A 12,389-nucleotide genomic window follows, 5' to 3' on the forward strand; every position below is an offset into this window, starting at 1 on the left:
AAACAAAAAGTCTGTTGTATGCCATCTCTGTGTCAAAGTTTAGCTGAATAAGCTAGCGGTTTAACCAAAAAAAGCATTGTAAGGCGAGCCTTTAGGTTGCAACAGCCAGTGTATTCATAAGCAAATGAGAAAGAAATGAGAACTTTGCAAATTCTATTTATTAAGTTTACAGACGACATGTTATGCTTTTTTATTTCACCTTAACACAATATAAACGAGCGTTGTTTCCTTGTTGCTCAGTTCTTCTGTCATCAGCCTGATGCTTCCCCGCAGGTTTTAGTGCGAAAGCACAATTGCGATAAGTAAACCCTGAGAAAGATCTTGGGATTTTTGAGTTTGTGCCAAGTGAAAGAAGCAAATAAAAAGAAATCAAAGAAATACCAGTGACTGGCACCTGAACCCACGGCAGTGCGAACAGATCAGCTTCGCTGACCACCATGCAAGCGCACTAGACTATCGCCGCAGCCAAACCTGCCTAGCATTACACTCTCACGCTGTGCATTGCATGTCATCATTTTCAACTTCCATCTGCAGCGTGAACACACAAAATTCTCTGTCTTTGTCGTCATTATCATTCATGCAGTTCTGCTTCTGTACGTTTATAGAATTTAGGCAAAAATTCTGTCATTTTGTTTTTTAATGACCACGGGGGATAAGCGCGTTTTGTTCAGCAGCCAGTAGAATGAAGTGCTCGAAGAGTGCACATTCGAGCCCTAAGCTGGTGTGTAGTTACAGTGGAATGGTATTAGCAAGTCCAAGATCCCCCCTTCGCCCGGAGTTCCTTGAAACCAACGTGTGCATGTTTCTTGCTAGTGTTTCCCAAATGCGTATGCAAGAAATGCCAAGAAGAAAAAAAAACCAGTTAACAACATTAACCTTCGCCGGTAATATCTTGCTATGTAGGTGAAAAATGTGCCAAAAAGTCTTTTTGAAGTCTTTACAGCTGAAACAAGGTGGCAGAGATAAATACTTACATTGCCACTTTCAGTGGCAAAGAGAGTGCCATCGAAAATGTTCACCATGTGATGTCTTTCTTCCTTTCATTCAGACATTATTACACAACTGTTAGGAATCCCCCCCCCCCCCCAACCCCGTTCCCCTTTTTACAAAATTTTATCGTCAGCTCACCCTTGCATTTCCACTTCAAATCTTGAATTCATACAGCCGTCGGAAATTAACGAGACAGATTAAGTTAAAATAACACACTGTACATTTATTCCAGGTAGCAACAGAAGGGCTGCTTGTCAGAATAAGACTACTGATCCATCTTTAACAAGGGGGGCAATGACACGATACCGGATTATGTGCTGAGATCCTTCATCAAGGTCAATGACTTCACCATCTCTGAAATAAAAAATACAGGTGCAATGGTACAATAACACACAAAACAAAACAAAAAAAAAACAAACCAAATATGGCAGTAACTTTCCTTACAACCACTTCCCAAATACAAACATTCCATTTAGATACCTTACAGAAGTCATAGTACAAAAAAAAAAAGGGACGGCAGAAGAGACAACACGGGCGGTACTAACAACGTTTGTTAGGTAGTGAGCAAACAAGAAAAAAAAATAAAAACTGCCCTGCCCGCACTGCCAATGTCATAGCGAACAACTGATGATGATGAATTCTTATGATGCAAGGGCATCTGCGGCCAAAGAGTACCACGACGCAAGGTATTTTCGTTTACTCAAGGTGGGGGTCAAATACCCATTTCCCAAGCATTTCACCCTGAATAAGCAGAGAACCAGACCAGGGGAAAGCTTGCACCCAATGTACCACTGGTGGGTACATGGTGGCGTCATAGCGTACTCTATACTATACTAACAAGTGCTAATCCTGTCATGCTAGCGTTACAGGGGATCAACCCCAGATTAACTGCAATGTCACGAAAATCAGACAACACCACTGACTAGAGGGACTCCTTTGAAGGACACTTGCCGCTTTGTTCTTTAATTGTATCTGACTATAACATTGCTTGTGTTGTCTCTTCGGTTATCCCGTTTTTTTTTGTGCTAACTTCTGTAGGACATGGAAAACTAATTAGCCTACCTTCATGTTCTAATGAACTTGATTTAGAATGGTGAACAACAGAAAATGTACCTCATAAGGCTGCACGAAAAATTAGAGCCAACTAAAATCTCCAGAAAGACATTTCACCACACATTACATCTTATACTAAATATGGAAAAGGTCCACCAGTGTTACAAAATGCAAACAAGGTTTATTTGAAGGTAACTTTTAACCAAAACTAGAGAGGCATTAAAAACGCCAAAAGAGTCAAATATTTAGGTTTCTCAGATGACATGTTTTTCACATCTGCACTGCAAGCACCACAATGTCGGACAAATGAAAAAGTCTACCAGTGCAGGCGTCTGCAGTAACTAGGCAAAGGCAACTGGCACCTCTGAATTCTATGGTTGCTCGTACAAGGCAATGATGATCCAAAATTTGTCTACTTTGTTATGCAGCATGCCAGCTTGGATCTCGATTGTGATTACATTTTTAGTGGGGTTGTGCAAATAGTGAAAACTTTGAATACAAATTGAACATGGATATGAAGAGCAAATGCCTTTGAATATCAAATTGAGTATCTGTTCAACATGAAGAAAAAAAAAAACGGCAAGCGATGATTAGCTGTCCTCCTTTCACAGCACACTATGGTCTTTGCAACTCAAATTACGCAAAACTGGACTGACTCAGCACTGCACACACATACGCACAAAATAACATGCACAGAAATGTAATTGATTTGTTAGACTGTATACAGTACACACCCTGCAATGCGTCCATGCAAAATGAGTGACAAAATGAAATGCATGATGGTTTATGGGGTCTTAACATCCCAAAGCAACTCAGGCTGCGGGGGACGCCATAGTGAAGGGCTCCGGAAATATCGACCGCTCGGGCAATTGACACATGACTAGTAACTAGAATTAGCACGATGGGTAGTAAAATCTAATTATTTTGGACTTTAGGGCCACAAGAAATGTCCCAATTTTTCAGAGTTCCAGTTATCAAATGCCCATAAGATGTCTCATTCTGTTCTATAAATAGCATATCATTAAAATAAAGGTATAGTTTGTTTCCACAATGCTTTTGGCACCGAACAACACCAAACGAGAGCCCCCGCTAGGCTTTAACTATCTGCTACTTATTTATTTATTTGTACCTCACAGGCCCCAAAGAGCACTGGGTGAGGGTGCTTCAAGGCATGATCGTTATAAGTACGTGTTAGACTTTTTGGTTTAAACCAGAAAAAAAAAACAATAATAATAAAAGTATGCTGAATTCAGTTTTAGAAATTCAGTTTTAACCAAAAAAGGCCAGCATTCTTTGCATGCAAGGCATAGCTAGCTGGTTGTTGAGTGTAAATGACACTCAGTCAAATTTGAAAATAAACTAAGTACGGAAGGCAGGGGCATGACGCAACAATAGTACGGTTGGACAAGCAGCATGGTTGCACAACTTGAGGTATTGCTCCGCTAGCTTACACGCCTCTGCACACCGGGAAGCAGCAACTCCTCACCGCCTTTTAGCTAAGCACTGTTTGTTTGCTATCGTCTGCTTAGATCAGTCAGTCGGCCAAGTAGGTTAATCAACTGCATGTACGACACTGACACGAAACCACGTATGGGCGTCATGAGAAAGATTTGGCTATCATGATGAGTCGGCGGAAGTTCCATCACTGCCATCAACACGCGACCACGTGATGCCCCACCCTCGTGCTCAACCCAGGGGGACAGCCCACTGAAAACATGTCAACCTCGTTCATAGAAGCAAACTTCCACCTCCGTTTTGTGTTCTGGCTATCTCATGCAATTTGAGTTACTCTTTTGATGACAGTAGCAATTTCTTATACAAGCACGGCTCCAAGTACTACCATTTGTATGCTAATTTGTACCATTTGTACGCTAATGGTAAACAAATTGTACAGGATGACAAAAATACTGATACGGGCTTAGGTCACTTTTGACTGCACATAATTGCTACATTAAATCCATGAAAAAAGTCAGCATTTCATTCACTGAAAATAATATTCACCGAAAAAAAAAACCAAAAAAAAACCAAAACCTGTGTCCTGAAATAAAAGCCGAAAAAAGTGCATCAATTTTTCAAGAAATAAAAACTGGTAAGTCCAGTTTCTAGTTGCAAGGCGTAAAAATGAGTAGAAGAGATCAAAGACCATCCTCAAGCCCACCCCACGTTCATGTTATCATGTGGTTTCATGGCCCTACAGCTGCCAGCAGGTGCCCAAGGCCGTGCAGCCGATGTGCCTCCACACACGAAAAGTGATGAAAGAGCGCCGCTAGAAGTGCCACCTCCACGGGCGTGGCGTGCCGCTTGATGTATTGAATGTTCCGCTGAACATGAGTAATAGTATTCGAAAATTTTCAGAGATCCATTCCTCGAATCAAATTTTCACACGCCACTAGTTTTCACAATAGTAGGATGACCTTAAGTGCTTAGCTTCACTGTAGCTTTTGGTGCAGAGACCGTGCAGAGATTTATTAGTTCGGGCTTTGGTGTAACATACATAGGTGAGAACACAACACTGGAAATGCATTGGAAGCCACCAGCCACATAAAATAGCAATGATGCAGCTTCAACAGGACCTGCGATCACAGCATCATCTAGTATGAGCCGAGCGGCGAAATTTCACTGGCAGAAACAAAAACAGACAAACTATTGTGTTGCCAAAGAAGCTGGACGCTACCGCACGTTGCTTGACGCTAGGTGTTCGGCCGGCCGGCCGCCGTTCAGTGCAACCACGCCCAAATGTAAATATGCACTTAACTAAAAGTACGCACATAAAGCAAAAATAAAAAAAAGTCATGCAGTGCACAGACTTCTTGAATGCACTAAATAAGCATCTCAGGTGATACACCGAATACAATTAACAGGAGCAAATGGATGCAAAAGCACTGCAAGCACTGGAACATATTAGAAAACAGCTTGCTTCGTGTATTGCAAATAATTATGCTGTTTTAAAAATAGCCCTTCAGGCAGAGAATGTATGAAGAAAAAGGAAACAAAACTACCCCAGTAAATCAAAACTTTCCCTTTTTACCTTTTATGCTGCTAAGCTGCTGATCAGAGATCACGATTAAAATCAGAGCCTGCAAGGTGACTTGTATAACTTAACATTCTAAGAGCAGACAAGGGAAGGAAAAGGAGGGGCTCGTTATGACATGACGAAAGCCAACAGTCACCAAAGCCAAGAAGCACAGAGGGTGTTTTTTAAAAATAATTGTGGTGTTCAATGGGAGATTAATACAGTAATTATTATAAATAATTAATCTCCCATTGAGCACCACAAATGATTAAGAATAAAAAAAACACCCCCCTATGCTCGCTGGTTTTAGTGACTGTCGGCTTCCGTCATGTGTTTCACATTCTAAGGTCATCTGCTCGTCCTCCCCCGCCCCCTTATGTACGTTCCTTTCCTGCATTCTCGAGCTGAATCCTTTTAGCACACAGTACTGACAGACTCACCACTCTTTTCTGCTCAGCGACAGGCACACTGCACCCTTCTCGCCCTTCCACTGCATCATTCCTTACCATTACATATCCACCCCACCAAGCTGTTCCAAAATGCCTTTTCATTTCAAGCATCAATCATAGTTATGTGGCCCGTGCCACTGCGTAAATTGAAGAACACTCACCTGCTCTGTGATGTTTCTTCATCTACTAGAACACCAAGTGTTTGCCTTTTCACCTTGAGAAAGACGTACTCATCCAAGTCGGGGCCTGCATCTACACAAAAAATTGAGTACATCACTGGCTGAACATATTGAAGGGTATAAAAGAAAAAGAAATGGCAGCCGACAAGCACAGCAGAAGAACCCACATCCAAATTCCTGTTTTTCAAGTTCAGTTACATCACAGCAGATGGGCTCCAACAAAGATGCAACTCTGTTTGTTTATCCGATTGTATAGCTTGTGAAGAGCCAGATAAGCCATTGGGGTATTTAATGCTGACCGCTGCAGTTAAGCAGGAGCTATTTTACCCCTATAACAATATAACTACACAAAGGAAACACTGCCAAGCAGTGTTCAGGTAAGACAAGAGTTATGAAGTACCCTGAACAAGAAGTTTGATTGATCTGGGACAATGCTGTTAACGAGGTACTAAGAACAACTCCATACAATTTTCATTTGCATTTGTAGTACAAAATCAATTTTCTGGGTCTCTGTGACTACGTTCACATTTGTTCGGCAGCAAAAGAGGCATTTATTGTTGAAAACTTGGATTGCCACTTGATTCAAACTTGCAATGTCAAGACTGAAAAGGACTCCGTGATCACAGTTTGGAAATAAGGGGCAGTGCAGGATAGCCTCAGATATGTACACATGAAAATCGGTCCTGACATCAGCACAGTTTGATTGTGAAAATGGTAGGTAGCGGCGACACCTGTATTTAATTTTTTTTCTTCTTTTCTACCTCATGAAAGTTCCATTTTCAGTGAAAGTAGCCTCTGGCATTAGAGTGTGGTCGGTGGTCTATCGATAGATGTCAACTTCAATTTGTTCTCATTGTCTTCAGGATTGCATGAGGTCCCTTGGCTGGAAACCACCCAACAAGGGAAACACTTTAGAAATGTTCTTCTCAACTTTCGAATATCACAGAATTCATATTTATAACTCACCCATAAGTAAGTAGCTTTCTCATTACCTTAGCATCCATAGCATTTAATGATAAAAATACTTCAAACCGAAAAATTTTCAACTTAGCCCCAATTTTTACCCAAACAACAATAGCACGGCAGTAAGTTGCCTCAACGACTGCAATCCTGCAACTTCAATGCCTCTTTCCTCAAAAGTGTTTTTTTTTTAAACGACTGCCCTGCTCACAGAAGACGTCGCATGACAAAGGCCTAATGGATTTTTACGAGGCTTGTTTCAATGTATTACTTGATAAATTATTTACGCAGTGATGTTCAGACATTTTTGAATTAGCGTATTATTTATTACTCCGCAACTACTTTGACGTGGCGATAATGAGTGAATTATGCAATGGTACAATGTTCTGTGTAGAATAAACTGAGGTCTATAAAAATATCTATAGAAGATCTATAAAAAGGAAAAATCAAGATGAAAGCAGGAGACAGGAGAGTTGTGAGAAAAGGACAGGAAAGTTAAAGATAAGGGGGAGGATAGGAAAAGGCAACTGCTGATTTCCCCGGTTGGGTCAGCGCCAGAGTGCTGTCAACGGGAAGCGGGGACAAAGTGGTGTGTTGCCTCTGTCAAGAGGCCTTAAAGGTCCAAGCACTTCGTGTCGGCGCAACCACCAGGATCCCCCTTCCCCTGGACACAGCCAAATGCTATGCACCGCTAGACATGGGTGGGCCGAGCCTATATGTGCTCGGGAAGCCGTGGTGTTGCAACTCACAGTCACCTGCATGTTGCATATGCCCCTGTGGGGTGTGCCATTATGTCCCCTGCCGCAGTACGAACACAACATGGCATCAGCACTCTTCTCACACATGACATGCACCCTGCTGTTTCATTTTCATCAACCGAACGGTGAATGTGACGTGTACGGTGTGTTTAGGTCACATGAGGCATGAAAAAACTGCAACATAACCGCTGATATGTTGTTTGTTGTCATTGCAGTCACAGAAGCAGAGCAGCTTAAAGGAATCGTGGAATTATTTAGGTGGTCATATTCTAATGGAAGAAATCTGTAGAAGTGGTATTTGTGAGTATTCGAATAAAATTTAAAAGCTCTGCGTACACCCTATAATTTATAAATAATTTTTAAAAATTGTAGCTCGCAATGGATCAGGATGACCCCTTACCACGTGTTCTTAGTCGACCCACCCCCTCCGACACCGAGTGAAAAATCTTGGCAAGCCTCCTCATTGGATGTGCCTAAGTGACATGGGCAGGGTGGGGCACAGTACCAACCTGTTTTTGTAATTTTTTTAGGTGCATCAGCGTGCATGTGTTGAGGGGAAAGAGGAGCAGGAGCATCTTTTTAATCTCCAATATCTTCAGTGTTAACGAAGCTGCATTAAATATTTTTGCAATGCAGTGACAAGTGACAAAATACCGATTTGCTCCTGCACTTTTTTCATCATCATCAGCCTGACTATGCCCACTGCAGGGCAAAGGCCTCTTTCATGTCTCTCCAATTAACCCTGTCCTTTGCCAGCTGTGGCCACCGTATCCCAGCAAACTTCTTAATCTCATCCGCCCACCTAAGTTTCTGACGCCCCATGCACATTTTTTAACCTTAGTAAATACTGCTTCATGGTCCTTTTCATGGTACCTAACACGTCACAGCCATCGTTCGGTGTTGAAACTGAAACAGCAAGAAGAAATTCAATTGTAAATTATTTAGCGGCCATCGGGGAATACCACGGCGTGATACATGGAGGCGAAAATTTGATGTCTACACTCCTTCAAACATAGCTGTTGCTTCAGAATATCCATGCATGCATATATACTCATGCGTTACTGATTCAACTTACCCACAGATGCCATGCTGAAATCCTGTTGGTTGAAAGGCATATGAACCAAGGCCACATCATGAAGGTAGTCCTCAATGCTAGCAACATACCTGAAAAAAAAAAAGGGGGGGGGGGGGGGGGGCCTTTGCGGCATGCTTCAACAACCAAGCCCGGCTATGTGCAGCATTGCTTCACAACCTGAGCTTTTCTCTTGACACTTTGACTGGTTTGATTCTACAACTTTTGGAAAGGAGAGATTCAAGGTAGTGGAGAAGATAAGATTTAAGACAGTTTCCTTTTCTAAAGCCTTGAAATCTTACGTCAAAAGAGGGCTGAAGCAAAAATTTGACAGGAAGAACATACACAGCGCTAATGCTTGAAAAGCATGATGCCCAAGTCACGTCAAACAAATTCTTTGAACTCTGCCTATGACGGTTCAAAGTTTATAGTTCCTAGCAATGCTCACGAAAAGATGCCAAAAACCTGGACTGCTAACTGCACATTCTCAACCATCCCCATCATCCTTACAAAGTCTGCAGAAGCTTTATGTTTTGGGTGAGTTGGTTCTTTATGCACTTGGAAATATTTGCGCACACACAAGAGAAGACAAGAAAGGCGACACACACACAGGCGCAAACTTCGACTGGATTTTGCAGTGACTTCAAGAAATACATAAGCTTTCACAATCAGGATGATCAGACAGACATATCAAATACAACTGCAATACCATACCCACCAAAAACCAAACCCTACCCTGTCACACCGATCCCCCTCTGAAGAACTTTAATTCTTTATCCAGTAAAACTACTGACGGAGCATTCATGCAACCAGGGCCATATCTAAGAATTTCCCTCACCTCGACAGTCCCCTGGGTAGCCGATTCCTATGGGAGTACAAAATCCGGCAATTATTAAACATAGGAATGCATGCTTTGCACGAGCGACAATGCTCTGCAACATGGCCATCACTGTCTAGCCCTACCTTGCAGTAATGTTCGGCCAGACGCTCATTGACGCATCGGCTAGACTGGCTGACATAGCATACAGACTATGCAGAAAGAGTGCCTAATAAAACATAAAATTGTAAGATGCACAATAAAGCATCAAAAGAAGTTTGTGGACTGCAAAGAAGGCGCAGTGTATCTAGTATCACTGTCACGTGAGAAATACTATATCGGCCAAACTGGCTGACAGGTAAATGAACATCTGGCCGAACATCATCGCAAGCCAGTGATGGACACATGGCAGAGCATTGTTGGTCGTGCAAAGGATGCAGTCCTATCTTTAATAATTGCCACATTTTGTACCCCCACAGGAATTAGCTGACCTGGCAGATTGTAGGGAGGGAAATTCTTAGATAAGGCCTTCGTTGCGTGAGTGCATCATGAGTGGCTTTACTAGATAAAGAATTGAAATTCCTGGATGGGGAAATGGCATTACAGGGTAGCATTTGGTTTTCAGCAAGTGTGGCATTGCAGTTGTATTTGTCATGTCTGTTTGGTCGTCCTGATTGTAAAAGCATATATATGTCTTGCCATTACACTAAAATCCAGTTGAAGTTTGCGCCTGAGTGTGTCCTCCGTCATGGCGTGTCTGGTGCATGTGCATACATGGTGCATGCGCAAACTGAAAATCAGAATCAACCTGAGATTAAAAATGACCTCAGAGTTAAGTAAACCAACCACACTATCTGCAGAACAAGAAGTGTTCAGTTCAGATCTCAGTGAAATGACCCAGACCAGCTAGATGCTGAGCAGTGAGCAAGCTCTACATCTCTCGACGCTCGCTCCTCACACCCTTGCTTCTGTAGCACAGTGATGCCAAACTTATTTCTCTACCGAGAGTTGTACAATCATTTTGTGGAGCACCTTAAAATTTAAGGTTCTGCGCAAGGCTCAACATGTAAGAACTGTGTGTTGAGAACTGTAAACTACAATTCAGAGGGTGTAACTATATTTAGCCATTATACTTTGCAATAGCTGTCTTCTGTGACATATAACTCTATTATGTTACTTTTTCGCACGGTGGTCCAGCACCTTGGCAGTATTTTCAGGTCAACCATGGAAAAGCGAGATAGGCTATGTGTAGTACATATGAAGATGTCTGTAAAATATTTAATAATGCAATAAACTAGATGGCTTTTTCAAGTCTTGAAGAGAACACCAGAGAATTTGATGGGCCCAACAGTCGCAGCAAGCTTGGGTTTAAGAGCTTCGGCATAAAACAAACAAAGTTTGACACCTTGCAGTCATTTTGCAAAAGTAGTTGCATGTGCAGAAAGGATATTTGATGACCCCTGTTACCAAAGATATTTTAATAAGGGAGTAATTACTCATTGACATCCACCTGAGCGCAGCCATACGGCTACAAAGGAAAGCTATACAGCTTTCCTTTGACCAGGACGAATTTTCCCGGACAGCTTCCCAGACAGCTTTCCCGGACCAGGACGAATTTTTCTTAACTACGAAGTTTCTGAGAAAGCTGTATAGCTTTCCTTTGTAGCCGTATGGCTGCACTTGGGTGGATGTCAAAGAGTAATTACTCCCTTATTACAATTCTACTCCACCTTGGGGGATTCCCCTAAACATTTGATCAACAAAGATATTTTAGTCCTTCAACCCTACTGTAAACAAACGAAAAAAACTCAGGCAGAGGTGGTTGGAGGTTGGGTCTGCCCAATGCAAACAAGAGTGACTTGTGTGTCACTCAGCACAGTTTCCAGTACATAAGTCACGAGGCAATGCAGCAAACAATTACAGAACGTGCTTCAGGCCTCAACACAGTTAAAATTAGCAGCTAGTAATTGATAGATTCCAGTAAGTATATGACGTGTCCGATGCTTGGATCACATGAACGGTAGCATAATGTGTTCCTGAAGTGATCTCCTCTGAGGCTCGCAGTACATTTTCTGATGTTAAACTTTAATTAAAAAAAAAAAAAACAGGAGCTCAAACCTTTACACACACCATGTATGTGGTGCCCTGCACAAAACAACAACAAAAAAATGCAACCAACTTACGCTCGCGCAAACCTTCTTTCTTCCAAAGACAGCAAATCATCTGAATCAATTTCGTTTCTTTCCTGTTGTTCCAGGACGAAAGCGCCATGCTTTTCAATCTTGAAATGAAAAGAAAACCGATATGCAAATGTTCACTTAGTATTGAAAAGCGTTGTGGCAATACCTTCCCAAGTCGTATCTTCAGGTAGCTAGTAAGAATGTACTGAATCCGCTCAACCTGAAAGAGATAAAAAAGTGGATTAACGGAACGCTAACACGGCACGTTCCGATGTTCAAAGTGCACGATGGTTCGCCAAATTTACTTACTTCCATTTTGTGCATTGTAGCTCGGAAGCCGTTTTTACCGATTCCTTGCAGATTTTCTTTCATGTATCTCAACTGGTCCAAAACACATTCGACGATATCATTTTGATAAGGCAACAACTCGGGAGAAAAAGACTCATTCAACCATGCCTGCAAGACGGAAAGAAGAAAAACGAACTATTTCGCAACGGTACAGGTCAAATTTTACAGAAGTCGCTGAGTGAGCAAGGTAATACGTGCAGGCTTGCGGTCAGATCAGGGTACATATATGTGATGAATGACAAAAAGCCGCGTACAAAATGTTGCTAAAATAAGCTGAAGCAAGAGAAACTCAATGCACATCGAAAATTTCAAGTGTTCCCACCTCTTCCAGTTTCTGTACGAGTTGTTCTGCTGACGTGCACTCCTCTTCGTGGCTTTCTACATAGCCATACTTATTTGCGATACCTTCAACATCCGGCTCACTATCCATTGACAAAAATTGGACCACGCAGTATCACGCTTCTTGACCACGGCACTTTCCACGCACGCCACAAAAACCGCGCTAAAACACTTTGCCGCCTTCAGCCTTCTCGCGCAGCATGACGGTAGGGTACTCTCGACTACAGCACT

The 12,389-nt window shown here is 42.2% G+C and overlaps 1 protein-coding gene across 1 annotated transcript; it reads right to left on the bottom strand.

Annotated features, from left to right (window-relative positions):
• Nucleotides 1-1,187: 1,187 nt before the first annotated feature.
• Sld5 (DNA replication complex GINS protein Sld5) lies at nt 1,188-12,380 on the bottom strand. Its single transcript, XM_089578842.1, has 7 exons — nt 12,142-12,380; nt 11,781-11,927; nt 11,638-11,691; nt 11,475-11,572; nt 8,478-8,566; nt 5,667-5,757; nt 1,188-1,344 (listed from the first exon to the last, which is right to left on the bottom strand). Exons 1-7 carry the CDS (start codon nt 12,247-12,249, stop codon nt 1,245-1,247), a joined length of 687 nt encoding a protein of 228 aa, XP_089434968.1. The 5' UTR covers nt 12,250-12,380; the 3' UTR covers nt 1,188-1,244.
• Between the last annotated feature and the right edge of the window lie 9 nt (nt 12,381-12,389).

This window comes from Amblyomma mixtum, chromosome 3 (assembly GCF_055824585.1).
Source record: "Amblyomma mixtum isolate Tamu chromosome 3, ASM5582458v1, whole genome shotgun sequence".
Lineage (NCBI taxonomy): Eukaryota > Metazoa > Arthropoda > Arachnida > Ixodida > Ixodidae > Amblyomma > Amblyomma mixtum.

Excerpts from the sequence above, each read along its gene's own strand:
- Sld5 (XM_089578842.1), bottom strand. The coding sequence starts at position 12,249 with ATGGATAGTGAGCCGGATGTTGAAGGTATCGCAAATAAGTATGGCTAT. Across the intron at positions 8,567-11,474 it reads GAAAGAAGGTTTGCGCGAGC|GTATGTTGCTAGCATTGAGG; the intron begins GTAAGTTGGTTG and ends TTTTTTTTTCAG. Across the intron at positions 1,345-5,666 it reads GAAGAAACATCACAGAGCAG|AGATGGTGAAGTCATTGACC; the intron begins GTGAGTGTTCTT and ends TTTTTATTTCAG.